Source organism: Hylobates moloch, unplaced genomic scaffold (assembly GCF_009828535.3).
Source record: "Hylobates moloch isolate HMO894 unplaced genomic scaffold, HMol_V3 SCAFFOLD_29, whole genome shotgun sequence".
NCBI lineage: Eukaryota > Metazoa > Chordata > Mammalia > Primates > Hylobatidae > Hylobates > Hylobates moloch.
This window is the reverse complement of record NW_026652304.1, coordinates 2,802,142-2,819,379: the sequence shown is the minus strand read 5'-3', so window position 1 is coordinate 2,819,379 and position 17,238 is coordinate 2,802,142. Positions and strand designations below refer to the sequence as shown.

General features: G+C 42.6%; 1 protein-coding gene across 3 annotated transcripts in view; it reads left to right on the top strand.

The window, feature by feature from the left end:
• Positions 1–16,083, top strand: part of LOC116463220 (pleckstrin homology domain-containing family G member 1) — a 247,426-nt gene extending 231,343 nt beyond the window's left edge. For all 3 annotated transcript variants that reach the window (XM_032146223.2, XM_032146225.2, XM_032146224.2), the window contains 2 exons: positions 3,347–4,970; positions 12,896–16,083. In XM_032146223.2, the coding sequence (XP_032002114.1) occupies positions 3,347–4,970; positions 12,896–13,959 (2,688 nt within the window). In that variant the 3' untranslated portion in view covers positions 13,960–16,083. The remainder of the gene's footprint in view (positions 1–3,346; positions 4,971–12,895) is intronic.
• Positions 16,084–17,238: the final 1,155 nt, after the last annotated feature.

Genomic DNA, 17,238 nt, shown 5'->3' with positions numbered 1-17,238 from the left:
AAATTAGCCGGGCATGGCGGCATGCACCTGTAGTCCCAGCTACTTGGGAGGCTGCGGCAGGAGAATCACATGAACCCGGGAGGCGGAGGTTGTAGTAAGCCGAGATTGTGCCACTGTACTTTAGCCTGGGCGACAGGGTGAGACTCTGTCTCAAAAAATGAAAACATGATAGCTAATATCATTGTTAAATAGCTCAAATGCTGAGAATGTGGAAGGACAGGAAAAAAGTTCATTCAGGCTGTGGCAAAACTGACATATCGAAATTATTAGGTTGGTGCAAAAGTAATTGCAGTTTTTACCATGACTTTCAATATTGTGACCAACCATATGCTGATTCTTTCCTATTTTTTTAAACATTTATTTATTTATTTTGAGGCAAGGTCTTGCTCTGTCACCCAGGCTGGAATGCAGTGGCACGATCTCAGCTCACTGTAGCCTCAACCTCCCAGGCTCAGGAATCCTCCCACCTCAGCCTCCCAAGTAACTGGACTACAGTCATGCGCCACCACGCCCGGCTAACTCTTTCATTTTTTGTAGAGACAAGGTCTGACTATGTTGTCCAGGGTGGTCTTAAACTCCTTGACTCAAGTGATCCTCCCACCTTCACCTCCCAAAGTGCTGGGATTACAGGTGTGCATCACCGTGTCCAGGCTGATCCCCTCCCCTCCCCTCCCCTCCGCTCCCCTCCCTTCCCTTCCCTTCCCTTCCCTTCTTTTCTTTCTTTCTTTCTCTCTCTCTCTTTCTCTTTCTCTCTTTCTTTTCCTTCCTTCCTTTCCTTTCCTTTCTTGCCTTTCTTTCCTTTTTCTTTCTTTTCTTTCTTCTTTCTTTATTAAATATTTTTTGTAGAAACAGCGTGTCTCACCTTGTTGCCCAGGCTGGTCTCTAGCTTCTGGGCTGAAGTGATCTGCCTGCCTTGGCCTCCCAAAGTGCTGGGATTACAGACATGAGCCACCGTGCCCAGATGATTACTTCTTAATTTAAGAGCATCTTCAGTTTTCTTAATGATTAATTTGATGTAAATTTACAGCTTCCAAAAAAACTGCTTTCTTTTTTTTTTTTTTTTTTTTTTTGAGATAGAGTTTCGCTCTTGTTGCCCAGGCTGGAGTCCAGTGGCACAATCTTGACTCACTGCAACCTCTGCCTCCCGGGTTCAAGTGATTCTCCTGCCCCAGCCTCCCAAGTAGCTGGGATTACAGGCATGCATCACCATGCCCGGCTAATTTTGTATTTATAGTAGAGACGGGTTTCTCCATGTTGGTCAGGCTGGTCTCGAACTCCCGACCTCAGGTGATTCGCCTGCTTCAGCCTTCCAAAGTGCTGGGATTACAGGTGTGAGCCACTGTGCCCAGCCAAAACTGCTATTTTAATTTCAAGTGTAATTACCTTAAAAAAATACTTTAATATTAACAATTCAGGTTTCCTAATTTTCTAAAACCTATGGGAATTTTCTGGGATGGATGATCTTAGGAAGGATCACTTTTGGCTGTTGTGAGAAACACAAAATAATTTTATTACACTTTAAAAGTGTTTTGTCATAATTTAACTAGTTAATATTAACCTTGTTTTACTTTACAAAAAGTAATTACTGGGTTCCTATATTTTTATAACATCATACCAGTGCAGTCTGAGTAAGGTGAAGAGAAAGATGTATTAAAGAATGTGAAAAACATATATATGAACAAATACTAGGTATAAATATTGTGTGTGTATGTATGTGTGAAAAGAAATAAATGACTAATTGAATTGCTTAAGTTTTAATAGAAAAATAACATTTAGGATGAAATTCTATTATTGTCTCTCTACTCCTCTCTTCCCTCTCTAATAGATATTCCAATTAACATATATCCCATTTTCATTGACATGTGATGAAAAGTTCTTGCTTATTTGACATTTCCAATAGGTTACTATAGTATTTTATTAGAATATATGTCCCTGGTACTAATTAGGTCTTAACTCTTTCAAGCCTTTGAAGTTAATCCTATCTGCAGAATAGCATCAGAGGGTAATCTGTTCCTGTCTGCACCACTGAGCTCCATCCAGAAGGGTTCCAAGTTATAAAAGACCTCATTGTTTTCTTTGATTAGAAATCACTAATTTGGCCCAGTGCAGTGGCTCAGGCCTATAATCTTAGCACTTTGGGAGGCCAAGGTGGGCGGATCTCTTGAGGCCAGGAGTTTGTCTAAGACCAGCCTGGCCAACACAGCAAAACCCTGTCTCTATTAAAAATACAAAAATTAGTCAGGCATGGTGGTGGGCACCTATAATCCCAGCTACTCCAGAAGCTGAAGCACGAGAATTGCTTGAACCCAGGAGGCAGCGGTTGCAGTGAGCCAAGATCATGTCAAGGGACCCAGGCTGCACTTCAGCCTGGGCGACAGAGCGAGATTCTGTCTCAAAAAAATAAAAATTAAAAAATTATTAATATTGTTCCTATTTTACGTCCTTATAGGCAACTAAATGTTAATTAAATGTATTTTGAAATAAGTAAAAATGTCATTAAATGAGCAGAGGATTAAATTACATTTCTACAATAAAAACTCTTTGCTTAGAATCTACAAACCAAGGTAATGCTGGCCATGTTCGTGGTGGGTCTGCAGATTTAAGACAAATCCTTGGAGTGTGTGGTCGGATCAGCAAAAGGGGCTTTTGGTATACCAGAAATCATGATAAAACCCCTGGGAGAAGAGCACTGGCTCTAAACCTCTTTAGAAAGTCTCAAATAGAACATATAGCATAGCCCTTAACTTCTATATATATTGATTTATGCAATAAGTATTTGCCAAGTGTATACCAGACTTATTTGAAGAATCTAACAATTTTCTGTATTTAGCTTATATCATGCTTTGGGGCAAGGGGTTTGGGGTTAGACCTGGGTTCTAGCACTAGTCTTACTACTGACTAGATAGAACAAGTTACTGAAACTTCAGGAACCTAGATTTCCTTACTATGAAATTGGTACGATCATACCTAATTCATAAAATTATTGTGAATATTAAGTTTGGAGAATGTCTGCACATTGCCCAGCCTAGTTGCTAAGTATATATTAGTTCCTGTCCTTCCCTTTTTGAAAATATCTGAAGTGCTTTTCAAGTCAGTTAAACACTCGGCCAGGTGTGGTGGCTCCCACCTGTAGTGCCAGCTACTTGGGAGGCTGAGGTGGGAGGATTGCTTGAGCCCAGGAGTTTGAGATCAGCCTGGGTAACACAGCAAGACCCCATGTCAGGAAAAAATAAAAGAATATTAAAGCCTAGTGGGGGAGGCAGTGTGTAAACACAGGAGAAATTCCTGAGTTATGTGTCTTCTCCATGGTGCTGTGATTCAGTTGATATGTTTCCATCTTCCTCAGGTTTCTAGAGAGGAAGGATCTCCCCAGCTGACTTCAGCAAGGCCGTCTCCTGCGCAGAGAAATAGTCAGCCTAGCAGTTCTTCCATGATCAGCGTGCTTCGAGCGGGTGGAGCTCTCAGAAACATCTGGACTGATCACCAGATCAGGCAAGCCTTGTTTCCCAGCCGACGGTCCCCGCAGGAGAATGAGGATGACGAAGATGATTATCAGATGTTCGTGCCGTCATTTTCCTCCTCAGATCTGAACTCTACCAGACTATGTGAAGATAACACTTCTAGTCGCCCTTGCAGCTGGCATATGGGACAGATGGAGTCCACAGAGACCCCCAGCTCTGGTCACAGGATTGTCAGGCGGGCCAGCAGTGCTGGGGAGAGCAACACGTGCCCTCCTGAAATAGGAACTAGTGACAGAACTAGGGAACTTCAGAACGGCCCCAAAACAGAAGGGCAGGAGGAGATGACTCCCTTTGGGTCATCCATAGAGTTGACTATTGATGACATAGACCATGTCTATGATAACATCAGTTATGAGGACTTAAAGCTAATGGTTGCTAAGCGGGAAGAAGCTGAATCCACTCCCTCTAAATCAGCCAGGGACTCCGTTCGCCCCAAGAGCACCCCAGAGTTAGCCTTCACAAAGAGGCAAGCTGGCCACAGTAAGGGCTCTCTTTACGCACAAAAAGATGGCGCCCTCTCAGGTGGAGAGGCATCCAGCCAAAGCACGCATGAACTCCAAGCGGTTGAGGAGAACATCTATGACACCATAGGGCTCCCAGATCCTCCATCGCTGGGTTTTAAGTGCAGCAGCCTAAAGCGTGCAAAGCGGAGCACCTTTTTGGGTCTGGAGGCCGACTTCGTGTGCTGTGACAGCCTGAGGCCGTTTGTTTCCCAAGACAGCCTCCAGTTCAGTGAGGACGAAGCCCCTTACCACCAGGCCACCCCCGATCATGATTATCTGAGTTTGCTGTATGACTCTCCCAGCTGTAACCTGTCTATGCCTGATAAGCCTGTATCTGATAAACTGTCCGAAGAAGTAGATGAAATCTGGAATGACCTGGAAAATTACATCAAGAAAAATGAAGACAAGGCCAGAGACCGTCTCCTGGCAGCGTTTCCTGTGAGCAAGGATGATGTGCCAGACAGGCTGCACGCAGAGAGCACCCCTGAGCTGAGCCGGGACGTGGGGCGCTCTGTGTCCACCCTGTCCCTGCCTGAGAGCCAGGCTCTCCTCACGCCTGTGAAGAGCAGGGCTGGCAGAGCCAGCCGCGCCAACTGTCCCTTTGAGGAAGACCTGATTTCTAAAGAAGGCTCCTTTATGAGCCTTAACCGGCTTTCTCTGGCTAGTGAAATGCCCCTGATGGACAATCCCTACGACTTGGCCAACAGTGGCCTGTCTCAAACAGACTCAGAAAACCCTGACCTGGGAATGGAGGCCACAGATAAGACAAAAAGCAGGGTGTTTATGATGGCTCGGCAGTACAGTCAGAAGATTAAGAAGGCGAATCAACTTTTAAAAGTGAAAAGTCCGGAGCTGGAGCAGCCGCCGGCCAGTCAGCATCAGAAATCCATGCACAAAGACCTGGCTGCCATCTTGGAAGAGAAGAAGCAAGGAGGGCCCGCCATTGGTATGTGCACCCTGCCCTTCTTCCTTCTCCAAAGTAAGAGGGGAGAGCGGTTTTCAGATTTCAGATGTCCTTAAAACGGACACACCTGTGAGAACACTGACACTCAAGCTTTGTCATCTCAAAGTAAGACCACAGACAAAGCCATACTGGCCTTTCCCACATCGCCTCCTCTGAATTATGCACATTGTAGCATGATTTGGCCTCAGAGGGTGGTGGTGTGCATGTAACATCGTAACTGCAGAGATAATATTTTAAGAAAGAGTTTTCTCTAAGGTAATCTAAAATATGAAAAAGGCAATCAGTTTTAACCTGTGATATCTCTAATTTTTCCAGTATCTCAGTAATTTTTAGGAGGAGGAGGAGTGTGTATAATCTTCTAAGGTTTGTAAGCATATAGAATAACATTGTTTCTTGCTTCAGGATCTCAACAAAAATGCCAACTCGTGCTAACAAAAAGAGGGGTTTTCTTGAATACTTTTTTTTGAGACAGGATCTCACTGTCACCCAGGCTGGAGTACAATGACACAATCACAGCTCACTGCAGCCTCAGCCTCCCCAGGCTCAAGCAATCCTCCCACCTCAGCCTCCTGAGTAACTGGGACCAGAGGCACTAACCACCATGCCCAGCTACTTTTTTTTTTTTTTTTTTTTTTTGGAGATGGAGTCTCGCTCTGTCGCCCAGGCTGGAGTGCAGTGGCACAATCTCGGCTCACTGCAAGCTCCGCCTCCCGGGTTCACGCCATTCTCCTGCCTCAGCCTCTCCGAGTAGCTGGGACTACAGGCGCCCGCCACCACGCCTGGCTAATTTTTTGTATTTTTTTTAGTAGAGACGGGGTTTCACCATGGTCTCGATCTCCTGACCTCATGATCTGCCCACCTCGGCCTCCCAAAGTGCTGGGATTACAAGCGTGAGCCACCGTGCCCGGCCATGCCCAGCTACTTTTTACATTTTTTGGAGAGAAAGGGTTTTGCCATGTTGCCCAGGCTGGTCTCGACTCCTGGGCTCAAGCAGTCCTCTTGCCTCAGCCTCCCAAAGGGCTGGGATTACAGGCGTGAGCCACCACGCCAGCCATTGTACTCTCCTTAGTTGCTCGCACTATAAATCAGTGGTTTTCTCACATATTTCCATTACTACTCAATTTTTTTTTTTTTTTTTTTTTTGAGATAGGGTCTGGCTGTGTCACCCAGGCAGGAGTGCAGTAGCATGAACATGGCTTACTGCAGCCTCTGCCTCCTGGGCTCAGGTGACTCTCCCACCTCAGCCTCTCTAGTAGCTGGGACTACAGGTGTGTGCCACCACGCCCCGCTAATTTTCTTTTTTTTGTATTTTTTTTGTAGGGATGGGATTTTATCATGTTGCCCAGGCTGCTCTCAAACTCCTGGGCTCACGTGACCCTCCCGCCTTGGCCTCCCAAAGTGCTAGGATTACAGGCGTGAGCCGCCACACCTGGCCTACTACTCAATTTTTTTTAAATAGCTACTGTAATGCATTTAACACTATCTCATTTAGTATTTTCATATATGCTTCTGAGTTTAATGCTTTAGCTAGACTCCTTTGTGGAGCACAACCAAACCAGAATCTGAGGTGTAATATTGTAGGATCAGGACTATGGGAATGAGATGCTCATGGTTAGACTTTTTTGAAGGCCAAAATTTAACACTGATCTCTGGGGAAGAGCCTAGCTGTGAATAAAGCCCCTAATTGTCATAAAAAGAAAAGTCCAAAGGTAGTGGCTCTTGCCTGAGGAGCTTTTACCTCCAGGCACAGAGAGATTTCTGGCTATAGGCTCAGGAATATGCATTTCAAATAGTATGCCCTTTGCATCATATTTTAAGAAATCCTGCCCCAGATTTTCTAACAAAGGACCACCTTAGTATCAAATGAGAGGAGTCTATTCTACAATTAAAAGTGAAAGCTGGGTGATGGCTTAGTATCAGGACAGGCTCTGATCATTAGCTTCATTATCAGCACACTGGGACAGGTTGATGCCACTAACTATTAAATGCTGTCTTTGGGATTGACTTATTGACATCCATGGAAACTGAAGAATAGGAAGGGCATATCCAAATCTTAAATGAATCCACAAGTTACATAACAAGAATCTGTAGGGAACTTTTTTTTTTAAGTTTGAGAGTATTTAAGAATTGTCTAAAGTTTTAATCTTCAGTACAATTTCTTAACAGATAGGGAAACAAAGTCCTGGAATTGATGCCTGAAGGATTTCATGGACTCTGAGTTCTTCTTTTTAATCAAATGAAGGTTTTGTATGCATGTGAGACTAGAATGCATGTATTTTTCTCCTTGCCATGATGTGCTATGAGTAATTCAAGTCCCTATTCTGATACTAGCGTTGCTAAGCTGGTTTGCTGTTACAGGGAAAGTGACTGAGTTCCAGCTGCAGGAGGACAATTGTGGTGGGGTAGGAGAATATATATGGCCTTAGAAACAGTTGTATGTTGGCAATTGCAAGCACTGACTAAGTCTGGGTTGGGGCTCCTCAGAATAAGAGAAAATATAATGCTGAAGTTTTTGATGATGATGGGTTATGCCCACAGACTACCATTGAAAAAGTAGTAATTCCCTGGGCCAGGTTGTTTTGAATATGGACCATCTGTTAAAATACAAAGCTCCAATCTTGATAGAAGCATGTCCTTTGATATTGAATCTTTAGGGCCTACAACTACCTCGAATAGTCTTCTTTTTTACCCACCTTTTAAGTATTAAATGATTTCACATTGGGGTTTTCTTTTCACCTTCGGTTGGCTCTCCTTTTTGTTTTGCCGGCTGGTGTTGTCTTGGGATGCCCCAGGATCTTTTCTCAGCTTTGCATCTGGGTCCTTTCTTGACATGGTGGGCTCCTGTCGACGTTCTCCCCAGCAAGGAGGAGGAAATCTCTCCCGAGTCATCTTCTGAGAGTGCTGTCTTCCCCGCCATCTGGCAGGGGCACGTCCCTAGGACCTGACGAGTCATATCCACACCTCTTCCATCTGGGTGATCGAGACCACTTCCTGTGCCCACTAGGCTTTCCGTCAGTTGACATGATGACTCCTTTTCTCTTTCTTGTTTATCTGGGCACAGGACGTCGTAATCGAATGGACCGATTCTTCAGACTTCTCCGTGTGGGCCTTGCCGCTTTGCCAGGAGCTTGCTCTCGGTGCTGTGCGGAAGGAGGAGCACCTTATTCACCTGCCGAAACTCTCGAGCATCTTTATTGAACTCTCTAGCCGGGGTCTCCAGGCCCCGGGTCAGATTTCCGCCTATAAATCACCCAACCAGGTCCAGTTGCTCCCACATCTTAGAGCCTGTCAGCATGCTGGCCATCTTGTTCCATCAGACCTCCCTCCCGATAGTCTTTGAGAGCAAGGAGGCCTTTGGGTTTCTGGGTTTTTTTGGTGATGTTTCACATGGGAGAAAACTCTATACAGGCTTGAGAAATTTTCCTCCTTGTGTAAAGTAGGGAAGGCACAATTTTATGCTTTTGTCTACATCTTGAGCAACATCAGAAACATTGATTTTAATCCTCTGTCTGGAGGATTAAAATGTTGTTTGATATTTCCCTCGGCAAACATTATTCTAAATTTTTGTCTGAGATCATAAGAACTCCAATTTTCGAATTTCAAAAAAGGCAATAAACCAGAGACATTCTTGCGATTGTCATGTAGTCATAATGTATATATTCTATGCAACTGTTAATACTAGAACTAAGGATATGGGGGAGCCTCAACTCAGCTGACTAATACTAAACTTTTTAGGCCAGAGGTGTCATCTCAGGCTGGCTGTTGCCTGTACATCTGGCTAATAGAATCTGTTTAATTACAGCTGGAGCTCTGGAAGCTTGTCTCTTGTTCACATAGATGTCACACAAGCTATAGACTGTCTTAGAAGGTCAAGCTGAAACAAACAAAAAACCCCTTAGATCAGCAGGTGCAGTGACTCACACCTGTATGGCCAGGCACAGTGACTCACACCTGTATTGCCTACCTTTTATTCCAAATTGATAAATGGTCAACTCTATCATCCAAAGATAAACTGTTCCCATTATGAGTTATCTATAGGAAGCATTTTAACTGTCTTCTTGCTTCCGCTTTTTCTGCTATGACCTGATTTCCAGGCCACCTTTCCACTTCCAGTGGTATGGTCTCAGGAAAGTGCATCCATTTTTAAAAGTAGGCTTAAAATAAAAGGAGGCTGGGCGCAGTGGCTCACATCTATAATCCCAGCACCTTGGGAGGCTGAGGCGGGCACATCACTTGAGGTCAGGAGTTCAAGACCAGCCTGGTCAACATGGTGAAACCTCATCTCTACTAAAAATACAAAGAATTAGCCAGGCGTGGTGGCGGGCGCTGTAATCCCAGCTACTCTGGAGGCTGAGGCAGCAGAATCACTTGAAGCCGGGAAGCAGAAGTTACAGAGAGCCGATATTGCGCCACTGCATTCCAGCCTGGGCAACAGAGCAAGACTCCATCTCAAAAACATTAAAAAATAAGTAAAATAAAGGAGGGAGTGAAAAAAAATTCTGAGTAATGAATTAGTTATTGAGACCTGTTTCTGTCTAAAACCATGCTAGGTGCTCTATAGGGAGCTGAACGAAATGTACAGCATTGTTCTCCCAGACCAAAAGCTCAGAGGCCAGGCGAGGTGGCTCACACATGTAATCCTAGCACTTTGGGAGGCTAAAGCAGGAGGACTGCTTGAGCTCAGGAGTTTGGGACCAGCCTGGGCAACATAGCAAGACTTCCTCTCTACAAAAAATTTAAAAGTTAAATTTAAAAGTTAAAAATTTTCAGGCACAGTGGCTCATGCCTATAGTCCCAGGTACTCAGGAGGCTGAGGCAAGAGGATTATTTGAGCCCAGGAGTTTGAGGCTGCAGTGAGTTATGATTGTACCACTCCAGCCTGGCCGACAGAATAAGACCCTGTCTCAAAAAAAAAAAAGAAAAGAAAAGCCCAGGGACTAATAAAGTAACTTATATAAAATGGCCAGGTGCAGTGACTCACACCTGTAATCCCAGCATTTTGGGAGGCCAAGGCCGGTGGATCACTTGAGGTCAGGAGTTCGAGACCAGCTTGGCTAATATGGCAAAACCCTGTCTCTACTATAAGTACAAAAATTAGCTGGGTGTGGTGGTGGGCACCTGTAGTCCCAGCTACTAGGGAGGCTGAGGCAGGAGAATCACTTGAATCCGGGAGGTGGAGGTTGCAGTGAGCCAAGATCGTGCCACTGCACTCCAGCCTGGGCAATAGAGTGAGACTTTGTCTCAAAAAAACATAAAATGAAAATAAAGTAACCTACATAAAATAATTAGCAACACAGCAATACAAATTGTGTGTGTCTGCATGTGTGTGTGCACACACAGGCAACAGCTAGGTACACACTATATAAGACTTCAGAGAAGAGAAATCAGAAAAGGATTCAAGTAAGGAGAAGGATAGGGCTTATGGAGAATCTTGAGAGATGAGTAGGATTTGATTAAGCAAAGGACAAGGAGTGTATTATAAGACAAAGGCCTGGGAAATACTGTGGATATTTTGGATGATATGTGATTTCAGATTATCTGGGCTAAATTCAAGATCTGATTGTTCTTACAAGACTTAATGGTTAAATTTTGATACTGGAATAGTTTGTTTGAATTTTTAAAGTTGTGCTACATTTTCCTAACTTGTCATCTTCTTGGAACCTTGTAGAAGTTCAGAGCCTTCCTGATACAGCTGTGGGATCAGGCTCAGGGCTATACTGTATGTGAGAATGGCTTGAGCAGACCATCTGTCTTTCAGGCGGGTCTGCTAACTAATGACTGTATTAAAGGTCCAGCTGATTTTGATTGGGTTTCATAGTTAATGAAATATTATAGTTTCAGGATGGCTACCATGGGCACACTGGTGTCTGTGGAGACTTTTACACTCTTTCTCTTAAGATGTTGCTAAACCCTAATTAGTATTAAGAGTCTTTACTGTGCCTTTTATGGAACCATTTCTCAAGTTTTTGTAACTAGAAATTTCAACATTAATAATCTCTGTTCTTCCAAGGAATTTGGAGTTGAAAACTCAAAGGATCTGAGTATAGGTCTGTAATGAGAAGTTAGACTATTTACCTTGATCACAGGGAATAGGGGGTGAGGGATTGGGGTTGCAATTAAAGGTCACACAATAACAGGTTGTTTTTCTCTCCTCATAGAAGATAGACTCAAAAGAAAAGGCAAAACTCACCTAAATGAGTATTTATTAGTAGTTTAAGTTCAAGAAATAATTTACTGATAACACATCATTAAAAATGTAAATAGCTTAAAGAAGAAGAAGAAAACAGTGTTACCTGCTGGTTGTCATATATAGGATACATTTCCTTCACAGAGATTGTGTCAATATGGTATGAGCAAGATATAGGATGCATTTTAGAGGAAGCTTGTCCAACCCATGGCCCACAGCTGCATGCAGCCCATAACAGCTTTGAATGTGGCCCAACACAAATTTGTAAACTTTCTTAAAACGTTAAGGGTTGTTTTTTTTTTTGAGATTTTTAAAAAGCTCATCAGCTATCACTACTGTTAGTGTATTTTATGTGTGTCCCAAGACAATTCTTCTTCCTCCAGTGTCTCCTGGGGAAGCCAAAAGATCGGACACCCCTGCATTAGAGTTTTTTGATTCTAGGGTGGTTGTGCAGGTACCTGGATTGGGGAGGGTGGCAGATCTTGAAATTGACATCTCTGAGCTCCCATCTTAAGTTTTTGCTAGCCGAAGAGAATCCCTTACCCATAGCATGGTTAATGTATTAATATTTAGAAATATCTGTACTCAGAATCAGGGCAAAGGGGAGAATGGACTTGTGGCTTAATTTTAAGTGCAAAAGCTTTTGTGGAAGTAACTGTTAGGTCCTATTCTTGAACCAATAGTAGAGAGCATTAGATTATTGAGTACATGCACAGACGGTTCCTTCTTAATGTCTTGGCGGCCTAGGCTTTAGTGCTCTGCTTCTTGGGGATGTGAAATGAGATGTGAGTTAGTCAATACATGTGGTTTTGAAGCACTTGAAGGGAGAACTTTCCTTAGTAGACCTTGGTTCCCCAGACAATGGCGGTGGAGGGCTGCCTGGAAGCAAGAAGTGCAGGAACAGCCAGGAGCTGACTCCTCTAGGAGCAGTTGTCTGAGAGCAAAGAAGAATGATGGGAAGCCAGGGGTAGCTATTGCATTGTGGATTGTGGCCATGCTGCTTTTTTTTTTTTTTTTTTAGATGGAGTCTCGCTCTGTCACCCAGGCTGGAGTGCAGTGGCACGATCTCGGCTCACTGCAGCCTCCGCCTCCCAGGTTCAAGCGATTATCCTGCCTCAGCCTCCCAAGTAGCTGGGACTACAGGTGCACGCCACCATGCCTGGCTAAATTTTTGTATTTTTAGTAGAGACGGGGTTTCACCATGTCGGCCAGGCTGGTGTTGAACCCCTGATCTCAATTGATCCAACTGGCTTGGCCTCCCAAAGTGCTAGAATTATAGGCATGAGCCACCATGCCCAGCCCTGCGATGCTGCTTTTAAAGACTGCTTGAATGATTTTTCATTGACCAGGCTGAAGTGCTGACTTTCTTATTTTTATAATGCATGTTTTCAGCACTGACACTGTTTTAGGCTTATAGAGAAGACTAGAAACTTTCATTATATATAGTGGACACTTGCAGACCTGCTGTTGAAACAAAATAATGGACAATTAGATGAAATTAAATGAACTTTTAGGTGGCATTTTTATTTATATTAAACCATGGATTTTTGTGTGTGTGTGTTGCTCAGAGTTCAATGATTACTCATCCTTAGACATCAGTTAGTCTTGTCTACTGTCAGAATTTTAAAATATGTTGGTTAGAATGTTATTCTCTTATTTTTAATCTTCACATGTAGGAATTATCCTGTGTGTATTTACTGTTTCAATATTTGCCTTCCAGGTGCCAGGATTGCTGAGTATTCCCAGTTGTATGACCAGATTGTATTCAGAGAGTCTCCCTTGAAAATTCAGAAGGATGGCTGGGCCAGCCCTCAAGAATCCTCTCTCCTGAGGTCTGTGTCACCCTCCCAGGTCCACCATGGTAGTGAAGACTGGCTTCTGCATTCAACCTATAGTAACGGAGAGTTAGCAGATTTCTGTCTCCCACCAGAGCAAGACTTGAGGTCAAGATATCCCATGTTTGAGATCAACACAAAAAGTACTCCCAGGCAATTGTCCACAGCTTGCTCTGTGCCTTCTCTTCAAACCTCTGACCCTCTGCCAGGCTCTGTGCAGAGATGCAGCGTGGTAGTAAGTCAGCCCAACAAAGAGAACTGGTGTCAGGACCATCTTTACAACTCCTTGGGTCGGAAAGGGATCAGCGCTAAATCTCAGCCTTATCACAGGTCCCAGTCATCTTCCTCCGTCTTGATAAACAGATCAGTGGACTCTATCAGCTACCCTAGTGATGTGGGAAAGCAGCAGCTGCTGTCTTTACACAGAAGTTCAAGGTGTGAGAGTCACCAGGACTTGCTGCCAGATATTGCTGACTCGCGTCAACAGGGCACTGAAAAACTCTCAGATCTCACACTCCAAGACTCACAGAAAGTTGTGGTGGTCAATAGAAATTTACCCTTAAATGCCCAAATTGCAAAACAGAACTATTTTTCCAATTTCAAAGAGACTGATGGAGATGAAGATGACTATGTGGAAATCAAGTCAGAAGAAGATGAGTCGGAGGTGGAGCCATCTCACAGTCGTAGAAGGAAATCTGACTCAAAGTTTGTGGATGCTGACTTTTCTGATAATGTCTGCAGCAGCAACACATCGCATTCTTTGAATAGTCCGCGCACTCCAAAAAAGCCGGTTAACAGCAAACTTGGCCTTTCACCATATCTGACACCATATAATGATTCTGACAAACTGAATGACTATCTTTGGAGGGGGCCATCTCCCAATCAACAAAATATTGTCCAGTCTCTAAGGGAAAAATTTCAGTGTCTCAGTTCAAGCAGCTTTGCTTAAGGTTCTTCATAATAACTGCTTGAATCAACTTCCTATTTTGCTCATAAAACGTTACAGATACTGATGAGGTGTTTTATGTATACCAGATTAAAACAATTTTGTAAGAACCAGAGGTGTAAAATATACTTTCTTTTACAGCACAACTTTTTGAAATGGCTGACGATGCAGCCAGGATTGTACTGTAGCACATGTTGGCATCAACAGTATATTTTCTCATGCTGAGTGTCTTCATGGTTCATGTAAGTCAATCTTACTTGAAAGTTTTTCGACTTTTAACACGATGGCCATAACCTGACAATAGTGCCCACACCTTAAGAAATGCAATAATCCTTTCCTGTTATCCAGAAGGCCCAGGTAGTTTTATCCTGTGACTCAAAGGCAGCAAGGAGACTTTTTCACAGTTTGAAAGGCAATGAAAGCTGCTGAAAGAATTATGCTTATATCTCACATTTTGGTTATATTTGTGGTAACACCTTAGGATAACGTAAGCCAGAGATCTGTAATTGGAGTGTAGTCTGAGGTGCCCATTTTAGGGTTTTTGTGCTAGTATTCTTTTATTTCATTTTGATGCAGAAATTGTAAGACTGTTGAAAATTAAAATGTAGTGGGACCCATTTTCTGTACACAGAACCCTTTACCTGTGTTCCTGGACAAGGCCTAGAGAACGAGCTGCTCATCATGTTTATAATATAATTTCTGGGGTGAAATGAATGATTTCCTTACTGGCTTAGAGAAACCCAAGGTCAATCAAATGCAGATTGACTTAGCTATTAGAAAAGATGGGATGGCTTCTGGGAACCACTTAACTCTTCAAATGACAGTTGAAAGAGAAAAAGCAAAACTGAAATCCCACCAGACCATTTTGTGTGCCTGTTTCTAATCAATACAAAGTTAAGCATGAGCTAAAATCAGACAAAGCGCTTTAAACTTATCCTTTCCGGAGCGCTTTGCACATGCACCCTCCTGAGTTTGGGATTCTGCCAAATGACCAACTTGATCCTGGCCCTGAGGAGTCGGCTGCAGGAATAGGGCAAGAATCTATTTCCTAAACCACACATCACATGGGAGCCTTTTTTCATTGTTTTCAGGTATATTAAAGAATGAAATCTTTGGTTACTAGGTGCTGACTAATAACACCTTTTATATTCTGACCATTTGTCACATTTCACTGTGATACTGTATACTAATCTAACTCCTTATGAAAGGCAACAAAAAAACAAAAATAAGACATTGTGAATAAAAAGCAAAATCAAAGAAGCTAGAGAAAAATGGAGGCAGATATATTGCGACTTTATAAACATATTCTATTTTATTGAAGACTGCAGTTAATGCAGCAAGAATGCTTTCTCAAGCGGTGGCCTTTGTATTCTCATTTTAATCAGGTGTACATTCTACGGCCTCTCCCCCATGCTGTTAGTTTCTATTTTAAAAGATACAATAATATATGTAGGGAAATGGGCCTGGGCTCTTCATTTAAAGGTAAGCAGTAATATTGAGTAAGTGACATAATTCTTTTTGTAAGTCCTATGCCTCTTTTTAACTGTAAAACATAAAACATGAGCATTTTTATCTTGCAAATAGGTACCTAAGGCATTTGATTTTCTTTTTAAATAACAAAAAATAACCCAAGTTTCTTGCTTCTCCAAAGTATTCTTCTTATAGCTTATAAAAGAAAGTCCACATTGAATAGCATGGTCTGGAAACATTCCTTCTTTATTGTCTTTATTTGAACATGATATGAGTTTCCAAGATGAAGTGATCAAGCTTGGCTCACTGCAACCTCCACCTCTCCGGTTCCAGCGATTCTCCTGCTTCAGCCTCTTGAGTAGCTGGGATTACAGGTGCCCGCCACCACACCTGGCTAATTTTTGTGTTGTTAGTAGAGGCGGGGTTCATCATGTTGGCCAGGCTGGTCTCGAACTCCTGACCTCATGATCCATCCACCTCGGCCTCCCAGAGTGCTGGGATTACAGGTATGAACCACTGCGCCCAGCCAAGAAAGTATGTTCTTAGAGGTGTGTGTAAGTGCATTTGTATTACCTATGAACAAAATTACCTGACTCTTGTCCCAGGAAAGCTGTTTCACATTTTCGCTTTTTGGTTGGTATTATCCAATTCTATATAGTTCATATTATTGTTCTGTCTCTCAGAAATTACTTCTTCACGCCAGTGTCTTGTTGCATGACTTTGATGTCACCGATAGGAATACGCCTCACTGCACGTAAGTGGGTATCTTATTGTATAAAATGTCTACATGGCTTTAGGTTTTAGGACAAATGTGTAGATTTATAGATCATTTCCGTTGACCAGGACACAGATTTTGAGAGCTGTGTGTATATATATATAATCATGTTTGTATTTTTTTCCTGAAAGTTATCAATTGCTTTTGTTTAAAATAGTTTGTTTTAGAGGTGAGGTGGGGATGTATATAATGGGGGGAAAAGTTATATGTACTTTAAAGTATGTCAAGTTCTTACTAGTTCCCTGTACTGAAAGTTCAGTTTTTTTTATATAAGTTTACTTTTCACCTGCTCTATTCTTTGTGGGGAAAAAAATGCATCTAGAAAAACATAGTTTAAATACTGTATATAAGATAATGAAAGTTAGTAATGTCCATTATTTAATAAAGTTTGTAAAGTACAAGGTAATTTATAGTGTGAATTAATGTGTTTATTTTAGAACATCAAGATGTTTCCAAACCACATTAAGCTATAATACTTTTTATTGCCTTGTGAACCATGGAGAAAATGGTTCAGGGTCACAATGATATAACTATGTCTCAGTGGCCTGTGACAGACCATTTTCTACATCTTTGGATTACCTTTGAAACAGTGAATTTGGTGTCTAGGATTTTTGTTTTCTTGAGAAACAGCTAAATTAGATCAGTTGCTAAATTACCTTTTTAAGAAATTTGCAGTAAGTAACAGAAGACATTCTTTTAACTGTTTTATTATTGAATCAAAAAATTAATATAGCCGGGCGCAGTGGCTGACACCTGTAATCCTAGCACATTGGGAGGCCAAGGTGAGTGGATCACTTGAGGCCAGGAGTTTGAGACCAGCCTGGCCAACATGGTGAAACCCTGTCTCCACTAAAAATGGATGGCGGTGCATGCCTGTAATCCCAGCGACTCAGGTGGCTGAGGCACGAGAATCACTTGAACTAGGGAGGCAGAGGTTGCAGTGAGCTGAGATCACGTCATTGCGCTCTGGCCTGGGCAACACAGACTCTGTCTCAAAAAAAAAGAAAATTACTATAGAAGTTTTTGGCACAAGTTGA